This window comes from Leuciscus leuciscus, assembly GCF_965113295.1.
Source record: "Leuciscus leuciscus genome assembly, chromosome: 13".
NCBI lineage: Eukaryota > Metazoa > Chordata > Actinopteri > Cypriniformes > Leuciscidae > Leuciscus > Leuciscus leuciscus.
Genome location: NC_138737.1, coordinates 14702712 through 14724191, shown reverse-complemented (window position 1 = coordinate 14724191; position 21480 = coordinate 14702712). Strand labels below are relative to the sequence as shown.

At 37.2% G+C, this 21480-nt stretch overlaps 3 protein-coding genes across 4 annotated transcripts; 2 read left to right on the top strand and 1 right to left on the bottom strand.

The window, feature by feature from the left end:
• Positions 1-173: 173 nt before the first annotated feature.
• On the top strand, positions 174-5934 carry atp5pb (ATP synthase peripheral stalk-membrane subunit b). The gene is made up of 7 exons (XM_082187330.1): positions 174-322; positions 1120-1156; positions 1288-1433; positions 1864-2027; positions 2612-2737; positions 4020-4199; positions 5732-5934. The coding sequence occupies exons 1-7, from the start codon at positions 295-297 to the stop codon at positions 5807-5809; spliced, it is 759 nt and encodes a 252-aa protein (XP_082043456.1). The 5' UTR covers positions 174-294; the 3' UTR covers positions 5810-5934.
• Positions 5935-6160: 226 nt separating this feature from the next.
• Positions 6161-16241, top strand: eps8l3b (EPS8 signaling adaptor L3b). 2 transcript variants are annotated; one of them, XM_082187329.1, is made up of 20 exons: positions 6161-6663; positions 7659-7718; positions 8687-8754; positions 8828-8892; positions 9230-9388; positions 9500-9649; positions 9836-9924; positions 10273-10403; positions 11332-11447; positions 11543-11651; positions 11754-11824; positions 12088-12162; positions 12789-12934; positions 13040-13211; positions 13360-13391; positions 13799-13892; positions 15079-15183; positions 15327-15412; positions 15552-15684; positions 15827-16241. In XM_082187329.1, the coding sequence occupies exons 2-20, from the start codon at positions 7681-7683 to the stop codon at positions 15869-15871; spliced, it is 1884 nt and encodes a 627-aa protein (XP_082043455.1). In that variant the 5' UTR covers positions 6161-6663; positions 7659-7680; the 3' UTR covers positions 15872-16241. The 2 variants fall into 2 exon arrangements, with proteins under 2 accessions (XP_082043455.1, XP_082043454.1); XM_082187328.1 differs by having other exon boundaries at positions 6162-6663; positions 15324-15412.
• A 1672-nt stretch (positions 16242-17913) lies between these two features.
• LOC309511953 (glutathione S-transferase Mu 4-like) lies at positions 17914-20743 on the bottom strand. Its single transcript, XM_082187332.1, has 8 exons — positions 20601-20743; positions 19467-19542; positions 19306-19370; positions 19149-19230; positions 18958-19055; positions 18743-18838; positions 18516-18626; positions 17914-18411 (listed from the first exon to the last, which is right to left on the bottom strand). Exons 1-8 carry the CDS (start codon positions 20634-20636, stop codon positions 18316-18318), a joined length of 660 nt encoding a protein of 219 aa, XP_082043458.1. The 5' UTR covers positions 20637-20743; the 3' UTR covers positions 17914-18315.
• Between the last annotated feature and the right edge of the window lie 737 nt (positions 20744-21480).

Here is a 21480-nt window from a genome sequence, read left to right as displayed (position 1 = left end):
GAAATGCTTGTTGACATTACTGTCATCATTGATATGTTCAAATGTTCTTGTTATTTTTAGCAGCAACTTGAAAGTGTCAACGTTTCCTTTATTGTTTGGTATCTTGTATGATGAACTGGCGCCACCTGCTGACTCCCTGTCAGAGTGTGAATTTCCCGGATGTTCAAAGCGTAGGTTTGCGGAAGATCTCGCGATATCATCAGCGAGAGTTTCTCATCCTTGGTCTAGAAGGGCACAGAGAGCCCGGTACAGAAGACATTTCGGCCAGGGATCCTGTCATTAACCCAGTAAAGCATGTTGTCGAGACTGGTGCTCGTTTCAGGTGGGTGGTTTATATAATGAAAGCTACTCTAACCTTTCGCATTGATTGTGTGGATTAAATAGACGGTTTTATAAGTGAATGTGAAGTTGAAGGGTAAAATTAGGCCGCACGGTGTGAATGGCCGCACTCGAATCTGCAGTGAAACGTGTGTTTTTGTGCTGTAATTAATGTACATTATAATTCTAATGACTTATTGAATGAATTGAAGTCCAGCTTTTATGCTCAGACAGTCATTTCTGTATGAGAATGATCGGAGAGTTGATGTGCTTTCAGTAACGTTATGTCCTTGTATTGAGTGGTTTAGCAGTTAGCTGAGAGCTAATGCCACATTCAAACTTTACCACATAGCATATTAGAAGCTTAAGATTTTACATCTTAAATGTAATACCACTTAGTTATTGTTCATTCAGAAGTGCAAATTAACAAATTATATCTGATTTTGCCTAACCTGGGGAGATTGACAGCTTGGTACTTCTGTCATGTAGGCTATGCAAGGACGTGCATTTTATTAGATCTGCACAATAAACCAAAATCATTATAAATCAAAAACACTGTGTTACCATATGTTTATAATTATATTGAACTAATGACGGGTAGAATTAATGGGCAAGTGTGACAGCTGGAAAATATGCACTCAAATAATTTTGGGTCAAATTATTAATTTGATCTTTTGATGAAAATTGCATTTAAAACATAGGCTAATAGCAGTACTCTGACAACTCTCATTCACATTAATGAAAGTGACAGTCACTGATTTTCAGTCCTTTTCAAAAAATTTTGTTGTCTATTTCTTGTAGGTCATACCCTGAAAAACAATGGGTCCTTTGGCGCTTGGTATGTATGATCTTGTGGTCAGTGCTCTGTATGCCAGTCTGTGGTTGAAGAGTACTGGAAAACAAATGACAATCAAGGACACACATAGAACTCTAACCTTGTGCTTTATTATAATTTTTTTCTTCCATCAGCCTGGTACAAGCCTCCCGTTCCTTTCATCAGTCCTCCCAGAGTCTTGCACCAGTACCTCCTCTGCCCGAGAAAGGAGGAAAGGTCCGACATGGCATCTTCCCAGAGGAGCTCTTCACACTGCTATACCCCAAGACTGGTGTGACAGGTGGGGTTGTCTGCTTTATTGCCTATTTTCGTAGGACCATCACGCCACAGTGTCTCCCAGTTATCCAAGTTCATGGATAACTGTTCTTTAAAAGAACAGTTCACTCTAAAGTAGAAATTATTGTAGAATCTTTATGCAGAAGTGTTCTGTACAGCAACAGTTTGTAGTAAATAGATGTATTGTTCTCTTGAAAGAACAAATGTGACTTAAGCCATCACACTTAAGCCATATCACAATTTCATGTATTGCCATTTGTGCATGCAGCATACCATAGGATAGCTTTATGCGATGAGTAGACCGACAATAAAGTTGTGATTCACAACTTATACCCTCTTTATCCAAGAGAGCTGTGTAGAGATTATTTTCTGTGAACCCCAGTACCTTTATACACTGATCTGTTTGTAACAGTGGTGTTTTCTTCTGACTGCAGGGCCTTATATGCTGGGCACAGGACTGTTCCTGTACATGCTCTCTAAGGAAATCTACGTAATCAATCACGAGACCTTTGCTGCCGCGTCCATCGGTGCTGTCGTCATTTATGGCATCAAGAAGTTTGGGCCCAGTGTAGCCGCCTTTGCCGACAAACTCAATGAGGTTTGTAGTGTTTTGTATTCAACAGATATGTCGCCTGTGTAATTGTGCAGCTTAACACTGAAGACTGAATAGCCGCTTTTCCACCGTCGGCCCGAGCGGTTCTAAGAACGGTTCCAGTTATATTTCCACTTGAGTTTGGTCCGGCACGACACGATACGTAGAGTGGTAGAACTGGTAGAATGCGTGTCCTGACGTCGCCACTCAGGATTGGTCACTTGTTTTTTATTAAAATAAATATCTGATTATCCTCCATAAAACTGTCGCTATTTAAGTCTCATTCTGTCTTTTAACTCTTGCTTTACCAAGGTGATGACTGACGCATTTATATTGCATTCCAAAGAGCTCTGTTATCAGCCCCACCGTGGAAAATGAAACCGTATCCGTACCGGCGGGGCCGGATCAGCACGGAATGGAACAGTTAAGCAATGAGAACAGTTTGGTCCGACAGTGGAAAAGTGGCGGAAGATTGTCTGCTAATATATTTGATATTGTGCACAATGAAACCAAAGCCTGTAACTGAGGGAGTGGTTTGGTCATACAGATGACAGATGACTAATATCTGATTCTCCTTGTCTTCTCTGCAGGATAAAGTGGCAAAGGCTCAGGAAGTCAAGGGTCAGGCCATGGCTGTCTTGGAACTGGGCATCGAGAATGAGAAGAAGGAGCAGTGGAGAGTTGAAGGAAGACATTTGCTCTTTGATGCCAAGAGGGTGAGGAGGACATAATGTGACAGAAGACAGATCATCTCTCCCCTGCTTTACTATCCATAAATATCATGAATGCACATGATTCTTTACATTTAAATTTAGAATTATAATTTATTTAGAATTAACGTTTATGCTGCGTTCACACTGAATGTGAATTGAGCATCTGGAGCGAGTGATTTCCATGGTAAGTCAATGTAAAGACGCGTTGACGCGCGTATGTAGGTCCTGCGACGTGTTTAGCGCGGCGTGATGGACGCGATTTCGCCTCATTTGCGCGTCCAGTTCGCGCGAATGAGGCGAATTGAGCGTCTGGCACGATACGCACGAGTGATTTATTTGGTGCTTTTTGTGCATCCACGTGTTTGAATCGAATTCGCGTCTTGACGCTCGAGTTGAAAAATCTTGAAGAACTTTGGCATCTGTTCACGCCGCATTAACCAATCAGGAGCCTGCTTGTTGCTGTCACGTGGTGAAGTAAAAACAAAGCAAATCTTTTATCACATAAAAACTTGATTTCAATATGTGAGACATTTTGTATTGAATGCTATTTATTCCATATCTAAATCTAGATTATATGAAACATTATTATTCTAATTTAAAGACAACCAACATACTTTAGTGTATCAGAACATAGTTTGTGCCCGGACAGTGTTGTGTGAGAGAAAAAAAATCACAGGACAGGTTTTGGAGGTTGGCTCCATTTATCATCAAAACAAAAATAAATTACAGATTATTTTACCTGAACAAAGAAATGGCAAAGACCTATTCAGGACATCAAAGAAGGAATGACATTGTTCAGCTATGTTAACTATGAATGTGACACTGAACACTTGCAGTCATACATTTCTGAATAAGATGAAGAAAAACTCCAAATATGGGATTGTTTACCATGTTATATTAATAATAGGACTACATTTGGGATTGTTTACCATGTTATATTAATAATAGGACTACTAAAAATGTATGATTTTAGCATTTTACCTTATATACTAACGTGGAAAACCTGCCATGTGAAAATGTTATTTGACTCAAGGTCTAAACTTAAATGTGCATGTTGTGGTGGACAAGCACTTGCCCCTCCCACAATAAGTGAATTTCGCCTCGAACACGCATCTATTTCGCTTGAAACGCTCGCTTTATATTCGCGAGTGGATTCAAAATGTTCAAGCGTCCAACTAGATGCGATAGAAGCGAATTTGACGCTCAATTCGCATTCGGTGTGAACGCAGCATTAGAATGGCACTACGTCTCATTGTGTGAAATTCCTCATTCCATCTTCCATCAGAACAATGTGGCTATGCTGCTGGAGACCAATTACAGGGAGCGTCTGCACATGGTGACCAATGAGGTGAAGAAGAGGCTGGACTACCAGGTGCAGCTTCAGAACCTGCACCGCCGCATGGAGCAGGAGCACATGGTGAACTGGGTCGAACAGAGCGTTGTTAAGAGCATCACCCCACAGCAGGTACAGGGAGGATGGTCACGCCACAGCCACTTTATGACACTTTATTGTCTTTGTTAAACAAAGGAGGCATTTGTTTAAGGCTGAAGGTCAGAGTTGTTAAGTAATGGTGAGCTTATGCACTTTAATATTAAAGCTGCCGTCGGCAATTTTTTTTTTTATCATATTCAGTGAAATCGACACTAACATAAATAAGGTGGTTTTAGGAAAAAAAACGAGCTTCTAACTCCACCTGGAGCGTGTTATTTGTTTTGCAAAAATCCACCGCTCCCGGATCATCGGGTCCAATCAGCGCAGGGGGGTGTGAGATCTGACTGTCAATCACAGGTCGTGCACACGCCACAGATCCCACTCCCCCCTCGCGCACATTACAATCACATGCCTCGGGCTATTACCTTGGTCCGTCCACTGGAGTGTAGAAACATCCGCGGGGACATAGTCTTCATTCGAAACTTGTATCTCGCTTTCAAAACACTAACAAATCAAATAAGCTCATTTAGAGTATAAATGACATCCGGGACAATCTATGGGTAGATTAGCCAGGGCAGCATACCTCCGAGTACTCCATGGTGTTGATCGATGCTGATGAGACGGGCGCGTTCACAGAAAATCTGGTGCACACGCACTGACGAGCACAAACTCGATGGGAGGGTATTCGTTGATAGTGGGGTAGGGGCATGAGTGTTGTAAACATTAAAAATGTTGGCTAAGTCCACTCAATCTTCCAGGGTTGCCGACGGCAGCTTTAATGTGCATGGTAATTACAGACCGATTCTAGGGGAGTTCTTAATTATGACTGTTTTCGATAAGTGAGTGTAATATTTTGGAGAAAATTGGTCTTTTATTGTTGTTGTTCTCTTTTTCCTAATCATTTGAGCATTTCTAGTAAACTACAAATGTGTCCAAATATAAATGCTACATTAGTCTAGACCAGGGATGGGAAATTCTTGGAGGGCCACTGTCCTGCAGAGTTTTTGCTCCAACTCTAATCAAACGCACCTGAAGAAGCTAATCGATATCTTCAGGGTTATTAGAAAGCTACAGGCAGGTGAAGGTTTTTTTTTTTTTATATAATTATTTTCAGGGTTGGAGTTAAGTTCTGCAGGACAGTGAACCAAAAGTTTTCCATCCCTGGTGCAGAATCTGTTCTGATGTGATTATTAGCTTGGCCTCTAGATGGAGACTTTGTACTCAACATTCCATCAGCAGTTATAATAACAGTGCTAAGATGCTATTTGGACAGAAGATAATAAGAAAAAGGGCAAAAGAGCTCACCAACATCACTCTAGGTCTAAACATGTTAGTCATTGATGTGTTCTTGAAATTTAGATTACACTTTACACATTATTACAGTGTAATTACAATGTTATTAGGGATTGGTTTAGGTTAAGTTATGCATAACATACTGTTATTGCTATGGTAAGTACATGTAACTGTAGAATAGTTTATATCCACCTGAAATAACTACAAAATAATTATGTTACTGTTATTACTATCTCTATAAATAATCTCAATTTTTTCTTTTTGTCTTTCAGGAGAAGGAAAGCATCGCCAAGTGCATTTCAGATCTGAAAGTCCTGGCCAAGGCCACTCAGGCTAGGGCTACTGTATAGGTGTCCACACTGAAGCCTCCTGTTTTCATTCTAAACTAACCCTTTCCTCGTGAACATGCCAGTCTGGCAGTGTCGTCAAAAGTGTACATACCCGTATTAAATAAAAGATTTGGTTATTCACTAAATACCTTTTCTGTCCTTTTTATTTGAAGAACTCCAGCTGTCTGTCTTGCAGTCCTGATTAATAGTTTGAATGTTTTGTGGAGCTGTGAGGTGACATTAGTAAGATGAGTTTGGCTTAACAGTTTCAGCGTCACAACGTGTGATATACATAACAAAACATCAAATCAAGTGGCATCTGCAAACAAATGATTCAACATCCTACACTGGTTCTTAAGATTATTAAAATGTTCTTCACAATAAGAAAAAAATATTATTTTAACAACTGATCACTAAAATGTTATATGGCGTCGGTGCAAAAACCCCATTTGAAACATTTATTTTAAACCTAACGTTTTCTTTTTGTGATCTGATTTGGTTGAAAAATATTCTCATCTTTTAAAATGTATGCCACTTGTATAATGGTTTGTTATCTACGTTCAGTGTGACGTAAATGTACAAATAAATTTTAGGGTCAGTGTGTGCCGCTTTGCTCTACACGTCCCAGGGCTGCCTATTAATGACAATACCTTTGTACTCAAGGATAGAAATGGAAAAACCTACCCGCTCTCACCTTCTGACTTAATATAATTCAAGAACTAGACTTTGACCTCAGCTTTTCTGAGCAGGAAGTCCAGAATATTTGCTCTCACAGTTCACAAGGAAGACAGACTTAAGGATATGTCTAAATTCTGGAGTAATCTGAACGTAGATTTGGAGAGTTGAACTTAAACTTGTTTAGGATTTTCTCAGAGGTAATGTACAATCATTTGGCTAATCACAACGTCTGCTTTATAACCAAATGCGTGTGGAGTCACTGATACATGGCGTTTTGCCTACGGGTTAATATGACCGTGACAAATTTGAATAATGCCAGATTGGTTACATCCTTAATTGTACTTGTTGTTTTACAACTACTTGTGTTGTTTTAGAGCTGTGATAAGTGTTTTCTTCTCATTTTTACACTTAGTTTACGCTATGGCATTCTACTTCTGCTAATATTTTCCTCTTGTCAAGCCAAGCACAATAACTTGTTACAGAGAAAGTTCCAGAATTTGTCTTTCAGCAGTTTTTGCTGCTTATTTGTCATGACTAGACACTTCTTGCCTGTTTTTAAGAACCTCAGAGGCTATATGTGATCCAAAAGACACAAATGTCTAGGTTTTGTTTCAAAATCCTTTTATTGTAATTGGTTTGTGAAAGCCATATTGTTTTAGCTTTTCTAAATTGTTCAAGCTGTTACGCTAAATGTGATTCGGCCATGATTTACTGCCATCATTTAGTGATTCGTTGTAATAATGAATCAAATTTATGTGATTTTGTTAGTGATCTTAAAGGTCTTACATTTATAAAAGAAATAAAAATGTATAACATATTCAGTAATGAAAAATACATTTTTAAAAATACATAGATAAATCATCACTCTCAAATGGCACTTCTCTTATGAATCTAGCATATTCACTAATTGACTTCAATAACTTGAAATTATATATTGTTATTAAGAACACCAACTTGTGAACATAGAAAGGTCTTGTTCTGATATTTTTGACTTTGTAGCAGTTTTGAGGATACGCTTACTCCACGTACTTGATGACTGAACACTTCTTAGCTCTTTTAGATAAGATCAGTGGTGTCAAACCACAACTGATGAACAGACACTTCTTCATAACTAATGCTTCTGCCTGGCAGAGCTGCTCAAAAGTTCTATTTTTCTTGAGTGGTTTCAAAACTGATAACGTTGTTATTACAGGTGTTATACATCACAGTCAAGAATGTATGGGGGTAACCCTATGCCCGTTTTCCAGCAAAGGTACATGTCTCCCTCATCTCTGTCAGCTGACGTTTTATCTTTGTGTTTGCGTGGAATTTGAACCTGAAACGCATAATAGGGTGTTTCAGTGTAGAACGTCATGCCTTCTATCTCTCTCATATCGGTTGTCATAACAGATGTCATAAAGGCCATTAAAGGTTGCTATGAGGCAGGGTTATAAAAGTATTACATTTAGCTTTCTACTTTATTTTAGTATAATTTAATAAGCTCAGGGTTTTGTTTTTTTCACAGAATTGTCTGGTTTCAGTTCATTTCAGTTTTTATTTCAGTTTTAGTATTTTAGGGCTGCCAAAGTGAATGCACTAAATACATAGTATCATTTAAATTGTTTAATGGTGGTAGATATTGCTATCCAGTGACATTTTAAAGTTAATTCAGGTTTTTATAAATTTATAAAGGTTTTAAGTTTTATATTAGTCCATATATCTAAAACTAAAATTAATATCTGAGTTATTTTAAGAGTCTTGTAGTTTTTCCAAGGTATGTTAGTCATTATTTTTTATTCGTTTAATGAAAAGTTAATCTTTCCATGTAATTTTAATTTTTGTTGACATCTGGTATGGAAGAACTTGACTTTACTCTAATTTTGGAACAAAAATAGGACCCTCCCAAAACTGTTGCAACCAAATTGGACACCCAGAATTCTCTCGAGTCATGATAATATTACATAAAAAAATTATAGCAATATCTCAACTGTCGGCCATATACTGCATGTTGCAATAGCATTGAGTTGACTGAGCTTTTGGTTAAGAATAGTTCAATTGAGAATTAACTGAGAATATATTCATATTAGAAATTTGAGACAAACAAGAAATATATTGACATTACTGATTAAATTATTTTGGGGGGTTATCTTCAGGATTTCTTTAATATCTTTTTTAAATATTACAATTAAAATATGTTGGGGAAAGTTTATTCAGGCATTTTGTGTTGTAATTATATTATAGAGGCTTCTCATCTGAGCCGTCTTCCCAGGGGTCTGGCATGTCTCGTCCCAGTGCCAAATCCATCTACAGTAAGTAGAAAACCCATTTAAACAATCTATCCTAAGAAATACTATCATTTTTGACTTGATATTGTTGCTTTAGTGCAAAGGAAGGAGTATGCAGAATCAATCAGCAGACAGCAAGACAACTTTCAGCACAGAGTGGAGGTAAGACTTAGTCTGGTTTATGCATTTGTGACTAACGCTGATTAACTGATATATTTATAATGTTCAAATGTGTGCTGCTGACTGCTTGTGACAGACTCATAATCACAATCTGTTAGCACAAAGCCAACACCCAGTTCACTAATGTGTTTTATTGAAAAGAACAAACAACCAAAGCTTATCTTGCATATTCTGTAGAGATTTCCACACAAACTCAACTGGAAAATTTGAGAATTTCTCAAGGCCCTCAACTGTATAACCAAGCTCCTTTTTGATAAGGGACGCATATCTGTGATCATGATGCGTCATAGTAACATTTTCTTCTTTTTCCATTCCCTAGCACCTGTTCACCTTTGTGTTAGATGGCAGAGAGATGAGCAGCATTGATGACTGTGTGAACAGGCTGAAGAATATGGACAGTAAAGGGAAAGTGTGGGGTCAGGAAATGATCATGCAGGTCAAGGCCAGCCACCTACAGCTGTGTGACATAGAGACCAAGGTCAAGGGTAGCCTTTATGCTTACGTTTACTAATCTAAAAAAAAGTATGTTACATTAAATGGCTGTTCCAGTACTAACAGTGAACTCTTACTCTGTTTCCTGGAATTGTAGGAGGTTTTGGAGTCTGTACATTTGAGTAGCATCAGGAAGACGAAAGCTGTTCTGGACAGCTGTGTGTATGACTCCCTTCTGATTTTCTCAGTTCAGGATCCCAGCCAGAGAGCTCCACAGGCCTTCCTGTTCCAGTGTGAGGAAGTCGGGGTGAGGAACAACACTGTTTGTGTGTTCAGAAATGTTATATCCATCTGAGGGTAGATAGCGGTGCATCTGGCTATTATAAATCGTTCTTAATATATTTTGAGGATTGATGTGGGAGTTTTCTTCCACTCCTTCTGTCAGTTCCCTGAATATTTGTATAAAGGCATCTCTGCTGTTTTGAATCGCTAGGCTCAAGAGGTGGTCAATGATCTGGAAAGGGCGATCCAGCAAGGTGGGGATGTCTCTCCACCTTTTAAGGAACCACAGATGGACATCAGGTCAGCTGCTGCCTCAGAAACAAGTTGTACTGAGAATCAAGCATCCATTCTTATAATCTGGCTTTTTAACTTTATAATGGACTAAATTGGGATGTTTTAAGTGGACATACATGCCAACAACATGTCTAGACAACCCTTGTCTCGATTACTCAGGATAATAAGTTCAATATATAATCGTAAAAAAAGGTCTTTGCTTTAAATCCATATTAAGTGAGGCGAGCTATATTCAATGTATCTAAGTAACTTTACAAAGATTGTAAAACTACATATTTTTTGTTACACTTACTGCCTTAATGATTCATTTTTTTTATCAGTGCTCTACAGTGATATATTTTTTCTGTTTGGCAGGAGCCATCTGGAAAACATCCTTGGCCAGGGTCATCCGGGAAGCATGAAGAGACCAGCTCTCGCACCCATGCAGTCAAACCCACCTCCCCCAGAATTCCCCCCTCCGCAGTTCAACAACTATGAAGACTATGGTGATCACTTGAAGAATTCATTTCACAAATCCACTTTTAAAAAACCTAAAATGTCCTGAAATGACCAACCCTCTATTGGTCTTTAGTCATTTTAGACCAAAAAAGTTTTCTACTTTTTATATTTATGTTTAATTTATGTTTTTACTTCATCGGCTTGGTGAAAAATGTTGTGGCCATTGCTATATGAATGATAATAATGATGATATATGAATGATAAGAAAGGGCTTAATGGTCTTAGAAGAAAAAAAAATCTCCACAGGAATGGCAAATACGATAATACAGATTTCTGGGGATTTTTGCAAAACATACAAGTAATAATGTCTAAAAATATTAGTATAAGCAACTAGAGAATACACTGTAAAAAAAGAAAAGTTGACTTAACCTAAAATTATAAGGCAACTTGCTGCACAGATTTTTTGAGTTGACTCAACTAATAGAGTTTACTCAACTGGAGATGTTATAGTTGAGTCAACTCAGCTATAGAGATGTTTTGGTTGAGTCAACTCAAAAAATCTGTGCAGCAAGTTGCCTTATAATTTTAAGTTAAGTCAACTTTTCTTTTTTACACATAGTTTATTTATATATATATATGAATATGAAATATTTTTTCTAATATTCATATTAATTTACATAGAAATTACTGGTGAATAATTTATAGGTGAATTTTGCCTTGTACCATTAAATCCCCTCAAAATACAAAATAATACATATTATTGAAACAAAATATTGTAAATTAATTTCTTCTTTTTTTAATTTGTTTTTATTTATTTTACACTTTTTGTCTACAGTCTGTTTTGACCGCTGAGAATCACAAGGTTGACCCTAAGTGAGGAATACTAGAGGGTTGAATTAAAGTGTTCTCTCACTAATGTATCATGTATCACTGATTTCTTTTGGTATAATTGAGCTTTTGTTTTGCTTTTTTCAGACGACAGACGACCTTCACCCACAATGCCATTTCCCAGAGATGAAGCCCCTTACAGGCCAGTGCAGTCTGAGCCAGAGCAGATTCCACCATCAGTAAATGATGTGGACAGAGATGCGGTCGGTTATTTTTATTGACACACGTGTTATTAATCCATCCATTTTTGTTATCATTATTGACACATTTCTTCCATCCTTTTAATCACTCTCTACAGGAGATCTTTAACCATGTTGCAGCCGACATTGAGACCTTCACATATAAAATTGCCTCAGCTTTGCCAAAAGATGATGGAAAAAAGAAAAAGAAAAATGCTCCAACATTTGGTGAACAACTGACACATTGATACTTGGCATTTAATTTTTTTAAAGGATGTAAAAAAAAAAGTATAATAATTAAGTTTATTTATTTATTTTATTTTATTATAGTTGCAAGCATTCCCACTGTGGAGGAATACATATCCTGCCTGCAGAAGATAAAGTATGGCTTCAATCTTCTGGTAAGTTATATAAGTTTAATTTCTGTAAAAAGATAACAGTAGTCTACTTCAATACTCTTTGATTACTACCCCCTTCTAGTTTCAGCATGTAAAGTACAATGGATTGAATGATTTTTGGACATTTTCCAATTGTTTTCTTTTTTTCACTCCCACTATGAAAGTTAAAAAACACGACTTACTGTATGCCCAGAATACTGCTCTGTAATGCTTCATATATCCTTGTTGCAAATGTCAGTTTTCATACTCATCTCTACTTGTGACAGGGGAAGCTGGATGGTCACCTAAAAAATCCTCCTGCTTCTGACTTTGTTCACAGTCTCTTCTCTTCCCTTGGTTTTGTAAGTATCTGTTTGTTCATTCTGTTTGCATTGCAGTCACATTTAAAAAAAAAATTCCATTATGTACTTAAATTGGACAAGCATTCTTTCAGACTGCATGTTAATAGTTCTTATGTTCCCCTGAAGCTTCAGATGGTGAGTCAGTATGACCACACCTGACTTTATTTGACTTGGTTACCTGTTTTAAAAAAAGCCTTGCAGTGTATAAGAAAGCACGTATAAGCATGAATGCACTTTCTGCCCAGAGAAAAAGCTTTACTTTTGATGGATTTAGTAATTTGTTCACACTGACATTTTACTCACCCTCATTTCGTTCCAAACCTGTGAGACTTTGTTCATCTTCGGAACACAAATGAAGATTTTTAATGATATCTGAGAGCTTTCTGTCCCTCTGCTGACAGCTATAACTGCCACTTTCAAGGTACAGAAAGGTAGTAAAGACATTATTAAAGTAATCCATGTGACTCCAGTGGTTTAACCTCAATTTTATGAAGCGACGTGAGTGCTTTGTTTGCGAAAAAAAGGACCACTTTATTTAGAAAATATGAATTAAAGGTTAAAGGTCAGGGAATGCACCACATCACCCTTCATCACACTGAGTTTCTAACTGTTTCTTCATGTTTCAGATGGTGAGTCAGTATCCTCGCAACATCCCTCCCACAGTGCTGAGTCCACTGCTCACAGAGAAAGCCCTGCAGCTCCTGGGAAATGTTGTCACACCAAATGAGGACCAACTGTGGGGAAACTTGGGTGATGCGTGGAACATCCCAAGGTCTTATGTTCCATAATTTATCAATTAAATTAATTAATTAATTAATTAGCAAACACAACCAAAAGCTCATGATTTTTCTTTAAATACATCTTTTTTTGCAATCAGAACCAAATTTCCAAATGGGAATCAGATCCCTCCATATTATCCCCAATTTTACGACGGCTGGCAGCCCCTTCCGCCCGGCCCATCCCAGTCTCCTCCAGCCAGCAGGCAGCTCTCACGGAGCAACAGCGAGCGCTTCCCATCCATGAAAGTCAATCAGAGGCCGCCTGAACAGGTAAAATCTCCCAGAGGACAAACTCCAACTTAATGAGCTAAGGATGTTATACGCGTGTATGTATAAAACGCGTCAAGTGTTTGACATGTGGATCTTAACCTGATCAAATACAGTGGAATGAGTACAAACTATTTCCTCTCTCTTCCAGGACAACAGACCCTGGAGCACCCCACCCATGCCGTGAGCAACTTCACTTGAACTCTATGAAATACTCAGATAAAAAATATATTTGTGACAGCAATATAAAACATTGTCCTTTAACCAATTATCTTAAACAAACTGTAATATAAAATAAATACTATTAAAAAGAGGGAGAAGTCCACAAACCAAGGCTTTAGTAGTGCATTGTGTTCTTATAACAACAATGGTTTATTTCCGTGAATGAAACCAACAGTAGCAGAAGCATAGTAATATCAATTTTATCAATTTAATCATCTAATATAACACTACAGATTGTTTTTTTTAAGCGTTATAAGGATATATGTTGAAAAGAATGTAGTCTTTAATAGACAGATGAATTCACTAAAGATTTCTTTGAGTAATTTTCAAATCAAGTCAAGTAGCACTTTTTTCTTATTTTATATCAGGTCTGCAGAGCCGCCACTTTATATGAGGGTGATCTATGACTTCATGGCAAGGAACAGTCAGGAACTCAGTGTGATGAAGGGTGACAATGTGCAGGTAATTTAAAATGTGTAAACACCCCACCGGAAGTAATTGTGCAACTTTTAAACAAGTCACTAATTCAATCAAAAGTAAAGTTTTTTGGTAACACTTTACAGTAAGATCCCTGTAGTTAAGTTAATGCATTAACTAACAATGAGCAATACATTTATTGCAGCATTTATTAATCTTTGTAAAAATTAAATACAAAAGTTTGTTATTTTAATCATGTATTAGTAAATGCTGAAATTAACCTTAAAGGAACACAACGACTTTTTGGGACTTTAGCTTATTCAGCGTATCCCCCAGAGTTAGATAAGATCCTACGTAACCTTTTCATCTCCGTGCGTGCCGTAACTCTGTCTGACGCACCCACCGCTAGCCTAGCTTAGCACAAAGAGTGGAGGTAAACGGCTCCAGCTAAGTGACAAAATAACGCCAACATTTTCCTATTTACATGTTGTGATTTGTATAGTCACAGCGTGTACAAATAACAAGGTCACATGAGACACACTCATCTTCTAACCATATACATACTGGGAACTATATTCTCAGAAGGTGAAGCACTGACTATACAAATCACAACATGTAAATAGGAAAATGTTGGCGTTATTTTGTCATTTATTGGGAGCAGTATGCTAGCTGGAGCCGTTTACCTCCAGTCTTTGTGCTAAGCTAGGCTAGCGGTGGGTGCGTCAGACAGAGTTACGGCACGCACGGAGATGAAAAGGGTATGTATGGACTTATCTAACTCTGGAGGATGCGCTGAATAAGCTAAAGTCCCAAAAAGTCAGCGTGTTCCTTTAAGTAAGATTAATAATTGCTTCAGAGGGATTTTTTTGTCGTATGTTAACTAATGTAGTCAAAGGGATAGTTCATCCAAAAATGAAAATGCTGTCATTTACTCACTCTCAAGTTGTAGCAAACCTATATGAATTTAGTTTCTTCAGCTGAACACAAAAGAAGAATATCGGTAACCAAACAGTTGTTGGACCCCATTGACCTCCATAGTATGGGAAAAATAATAAAAATGAAGTCATTGGCATCCACTATTTAGTTACCGACATTCTTCAAAATATCTGTTGTGTTCGGCAGAAGAAAGAAAAAAAGGTTGTTTTATGTAAACATTTATTTATTTATTTTTGTAAAACTTTTTTCCTGAGCAGAAAATACATACCATAATATAGTCTGTGCTTGCTTCAAGGTAACCGACAAGTCCGGGCAATGGTGGAAAGTGAAAAACAGAAGTAATGAAGAGGGTTATGTGCCTCAGAATGTTCTGGAGCCTGTCAATGGACAAAAGCCAACAGTGAGTCATAGTCTATGCACTGACTTTTTTTTATCCCCCCCCTCCCCCTTTTCTTTTTTATTTAAAACCAATAATTTCAACAATGTACTGAGCTGTACACAGTCCATAGTTTTATGAAGTTTTCATCTCCATATTCTCAGCAGAACATGAGAGGACCTCCATCTCTGGACATGAAATCTAGACCTGAGGAAGTCAAAGCCTGGTTACAGTACAAAGGCTTTTCTAAAATGTAAGAAACCATTACTAGCATGTTTAATTTTATTCTTAAAACTACACCGAAATGCAGTTCTGAAAATTGTATTTTACCACATGAATGAGTTTAATATCTTGTTACTGATAACATTTTAATTCATTGTGGATTTGTGTAGGACGGTCCAGAGTCTTGGGGTGTTCAATGGAACGATGTTGCTGGGAATGAGACAGGATGAAATCAGAGCAATATGTCCTGAGGAAGGAGGTCGAGTCTTCTTCCAACTGCAGAGCGTCAGATCGAGCATTGCAGTAAGTAATGCAGCTCCTTTGGTTTAAGATACAAATACCATTATTTATGAAGCACTTTTCACTGTGGTGTTTTTATACCCAACGGTCATTTAATGACAGAGGCAGAGCAGGCAAATGTTATCAGTCTCCATTTGCTTTGCAGCTTGCCAGTGAGGCCGAGTACAGTCAGTATGGTGGCCGCCGATAATCTGAGGACCCTGCTGCGTTTCTGATATCAAGAAACTGAACTTGTCTGGACCTGAATGAACAAGAACTACACACACACACCTCAACTTTTCCATTCATTAGAAAACAAGTTCAGGCTGCTGCCTTTTAAGTGATATATAACCTTTTACATTATGCAAATGTATACATTTATTGCATGATTTTATTTATTCGATAAAAAAATTTCCATTAAATTGATTTCCACTGATGTCCCTGGGGTGTTGGTCATGTTTAACATGTTATTTAGTTGTTATACCAGCTTAATGAAAATGAGGCATGTCTGTAACATTCTGATTGATCCTGACACTTCATGCAGATTGTACATTGTCTATTAATAAATGCTCATAAATAAACACATTAGTAGTCATTTTTGTTTACTAATAGTTTAATTCAGTTATGCATATTTTGTTTTCTCTCAATGAAAGAAGAGGTGTCACTATTTTAGTGTCCTTGTACATTACATGTAATTAGTAATAACTCTAAATTAAGCATAATCCTAACCCTATAGTACATGTAGTTAATATTACTAACTATATAATTACACTAACAAGCACACCTTAAAATAAAGAGAAAAAAAAAGGTTTAAAGGGATAGTTCACTTTGAAATACATTTTTGGTATGTTTTAGCTTACCTCAAGGGCATCCAGGATGTAGGTGTCTTTTTTTCCGCAGTAGTTTCAATTTTGATATTTTTAGGTCAAACCGTTCTTGTCTGTCAGTCATATAATGCAGGTCTATGGTCATTATCTCAAAACACAAGCACAGAGTCCAAATTAAAACAATTCCCCGTCGTCCAAATTAAACAATTCCCCATCGTAAGTACACATTGATGGCCTAAGTCAAGACACGAAACGAGCGGTTTGTGTGAGAAAACGAACAGTATTTATATCGTTTTTACCTCTTATACGCAGCCATGTCCGAGTGATCTGATCTGACGTGTACGCAGACTGGTGCATAGATATATACACACTAGATGTCGCCTTGTCTACGGTAGTTCATTGGAACGAATGTCTTTAAGGCGACATCTAGTGTATATATCTATGCACCAGTCTGCGTACACGTCAGATCAGATCACTTGGACATGGCTGTGTATAAGAGGTAAAAACGATATAAATACTGTTCGTTTTCTCACACAAACCGCTCGTTTCGTGTCTTAGGCCATCAATGTGTACTTACGATGGGGAATTGTTTAATTTGGACGACGGGGAATTGTTTTAATTTGGACTCTGTGCATGCTCTTTGAGACAGTGACCATCGACCTGCATTATATGACTGACAGACAAGAACGGTTTGACCTAAAAATATCAAAATTGAAACTACTGCGGAAAAAAAGACACCTACATCTTGGATGCCCTTGAGGTAAGCTAAAACATACCAAAAATTAATTTCAAAGTGAACTATCCCTTTAATGGTCTTAATAAGCTTTTGATTTCGGGGTTAAACAGGTTTGATTACATTTAAGTTCCATCAAACCAGTAATGTGTTTGTGTATAAGCAGTAATAAAGTTAATTAAACAGGTTGCCTTTGTTTATCCAGATTTTCATTTATTTAAACCATCGTTATTAGGATGAAAACATTTTTGCTCCTAAATGTGGGTTTGCATAATGTCATTTTAATTTCTGATGAATGAGGCCTTTTTAAAATGGCCAGTGAAATATCAGCCCAACACAAATCTAGCAGGAGCGGGTGGTGAGAAATCAACAAATGAAATTCAGCGCAGTCGATCATAACATTCTCTTCCTCCATAGCAGGCTAGGCCAAATGATTCATTATTGAATTCCTTCGTTAAATACATTTAAAGTTTTTGATTACTATTTCTTTTTTTTGCTGTATGTTAATTACATTGGCTACATACACATCTGTGATGTTTTTGTTTCCTATTTATTTTATAAGCAATTCAATAAAATGTTTTGCCTTGTTAGGTTACCAGAGTATACCTGTTAGTTGTGTGTGTGTGTGTGTGTGCGTGCGTGCGTGCGTGCGTGTGTGTGTGTGACAACCCCCCACTTAATTTATAACCTGAATTGAACAAAAGTGCTCTGATTTATTGGGTCAACATAAGGTGATACATTTAATGCTTTGTTTACAATTTAAATGTAGAATTACAATCCAAATAGACAAATCTATAACAATGAAATGCTTATTTTCTTTTCATGGCATCAAATAGACAAAAATCGAAGTGTAACACACACCTGAACACTTTTAATCTAAACATAATTGCTATTCAACTGCATTATGTCTATAGATAACTGAGATTTCTGATTGTTTTGATATGATTTTATTATCAATACTAATGTCAACTGTATTACTGGGATGTAAATGTAACTAATTATCCTTAAATTGCCGGTTCAAAATAACTATCACTACATGCATTGCAGTTGATGGTGCAACTTATGATGTTTGATCCAGCCAGTCTTGTCATTTTTTCACTCCTTTTTGTTTCCCCATTTGGCCATCTTGTTGTTCACGGGTGTTTTCATGAACTTGCTTGACTTCATGTATCCTGCAATCTTCTCAATACTCTGACAGGGAACACAATTATATTGGAGTTACTGGTTAATCCTTATACATTACAAATTACATGAGACTAACTAATCTTTCTGTGAAATAAAAGCTGAATCCAAACCTCAAAGCGATCCAGGAAACATCTAAGGTTTTTGTAGTCATCCAGGCATTCTTGGTCAAACATACGATGCTGATCCAACAACTCGTACATGATAAAGTCCACAAATGTGATCTACAGGATGAGACAGTGGGATAAGCATGTCAAATAATATCATGGGATGTACTGTTATTTTGAACCATTTTAAATGGACAAAGTAAATGTGTTTTGTGTACATTATGCTTATTCACCTTGCATCCAGCAAACCACTTCCTGTCACCAAGGAAGTCAGAGAACTGTTTTAAAGTTCCTGGCAGTTTCTCAGTGTAACATGATTTGGTTTTGTCCTTTAATCAAATTTAAAAAGGATTACAAATCATGTTATCTTATCAATTAACAAAAAATGTTTAATATTAGTTAATCATTTCTAACTGTAATACATATATTTATACAATCAATCACTCACAAAGTCTCCATAGCAGAGCTGGACAAAACCATTGCGGAAGTCCATCGCCTGGTTTTCCATGATGTCAACTCTCACCTGCTCTTCTTCAGTTTCCCCACCTAGAAAAATTAGATGGAGATGTTTTGCATTACTTAGACGACTATTTCCAGTGATACAAAAAGCTTTTTTTACTGAAGGAATAAATTTCTCACAGAGGTTGTTTTTGCGGGCGATGTATCTCATTATGGCATTGCTTTGGACTATCTTTGTGTCACCATCCTCCAGGTAGGGCAACTGGTGAATAAATGTGATGGTTAGTTATTGCATAACTTGCACAATAAATACAATGGGATTTACTGCGTAACTTACATTAGGAAAGTCTATCCCAAGTTTCTCTTTCTCATTAAACCAACAGCTTTTGTCATAGTTGGGAGCTGCAAGACAAGAATATAAAATCAACTCATTGTCATTGTGCTTTTATACGGAAGATCTGGTTATGTCTGCTGAGCAATGATGACCATATCACTTACCGTCACCACAAGAATAGAACTTCTCCTCATACTTAGTACCAGTGTATTCCAACAGCAGGCGGATTGGCTGGGCAAGCTGTTAATAGATGAAATAATAGCCATGGAATGCTATATATAACTTGAGCTGCTGAACATTTTTTTTCACTTGAAGTGATTAACAGAGGGTCGAGACTTCACAATGCATATTTATATGGGTAATGTTCTTATTTGCATATTTATGAGGTAGCACTAATTGGACAAATACCTAACTGCTCATCCATCTGTGGAAATATTGCAACACAGATCTGCTCTAGATTTACTAAGTATTATGAAGCATACCTAATAATCACTTCATCACTCCAGCGGCCGGTTGCAGCCTTAAAATATTGTCATCTATATATTTTTTCTTCTTTCTTTCTTTCTTTCTTTAAGACATAACTTTTTAAAGTCAATTACACAAAAAAAAAAAAAATTAGATTGGTCTCATTTGAAATCCGAAAACTTAAAAGTGATTCTCTGACCAAGCTAGTAAGCCAGGGGATAGAGTAGGTTTTAGGCAGTCATATGTTTGTGCAGTTTGCTGTGCCACATTTTTGATAGTTTCCCTGGAGACAAATAAGGCACGAGAATGCCCAGTGACTACAGACAGCGTTTAATGTGATGCAGTATTATTTGGTTGCTAAAGAATTCCCAGCTCTTAAACATATGTTAACCGCATTAGCTCTAAAACAATAGAGCAAGAGTTTCGTCCTTGGGGTGTAACCACACCCGAAACGGCTTCAAATAAACTGGCATGTAAACTGTAATCAAAGTAACGTTAGCATCTGTGGCCATGGCGAGACACTCTAAACGAAAAAAAGTATCAACAAACTTATATGAACCCCTGACTTTGCCAAACTAAACAGTTCATTCCTAGAGTCTCGACTTACAGTGAACAAAAGATGTTCATTCAAACAAGCAGCGCATATGGATTAGGTTTGACCGTTTTTAGACATGACAAACCACAGGAATCTTTTATTCGTGTTAACTGCATGACTTTTACGAGCAAAAAAATTAAGTTTACGAACAAAAAAAAAAATTCGCAGAAATCAAATTAGAATTAATTAAAAATGTTCACCAACAGTTATACAAAATTTTGCATGCAAAGTTTCTCACCCCGCGTATGTCCCAGTATGCCAACTTCATTGCCATCTTGCAGCAGAGCGTGCAGCTGTGCAGAACTTCTGTTTAGAAATGAACCTAGTTGGGGTCACAGCAGAGGAATGGAGGAGGGGGCGTGGGCGCTAACTACTCAAGTTAAAGGGATATTACTCCCACAAAAGTATTATGACGTTAATCTGTCCGTGCAAAATTATAAACAGCATTTCATTTTAATTTTTCAGCAATGATATGTGCATTCTAAACACATAGTCATGTTGAAGCTGTTCCCAGGACCAACAAGTCGACATGTTCTTATTTTGTACATCTTAGGAGCGATACATTAGAACACATTCACATCATAAATACATGTAACAAAAATAAGCGTTTAATTGTTCTTCCCAGAATTCGACATTTATTAACACTAATGTTCACAATAAGCGTCTGCCGTCTTCCAAATGTATTGAAAACTTGACTATGCAATTCATGCATTTTATTGTATATTCCTATTTACCCTAAAAGGCAAACCGTTTGAAAAAAAAAGTTAAATGTGACGCAACTACTAAGTAATTGTAAAACAGATGCTCTAAACTCGAAGTTTAGCCCCAAATTGTAAAACTAGAGGGACAGGCTACAGGAAAAGCGATGGTGAAAAGGACAGAACACAAAGGAAGCCTGTGTCTTTGATACTCAAGCAAGGTCAACTTGATTTAAATAGAAATGGCAAGCTGTCTGGGTTTTCCAGGCCACACGGGTTGCCACTCACTGACAGTTTCATAATCGTACTTCAGCAGTCCGTTATGCTGCAAAATGGAATTTGTTCAAATTAATTTGTTATAATTATAAACACACTGTCACATCGTTTCCATTTACATGGTTATTCTTCAAGTTGCGGCAA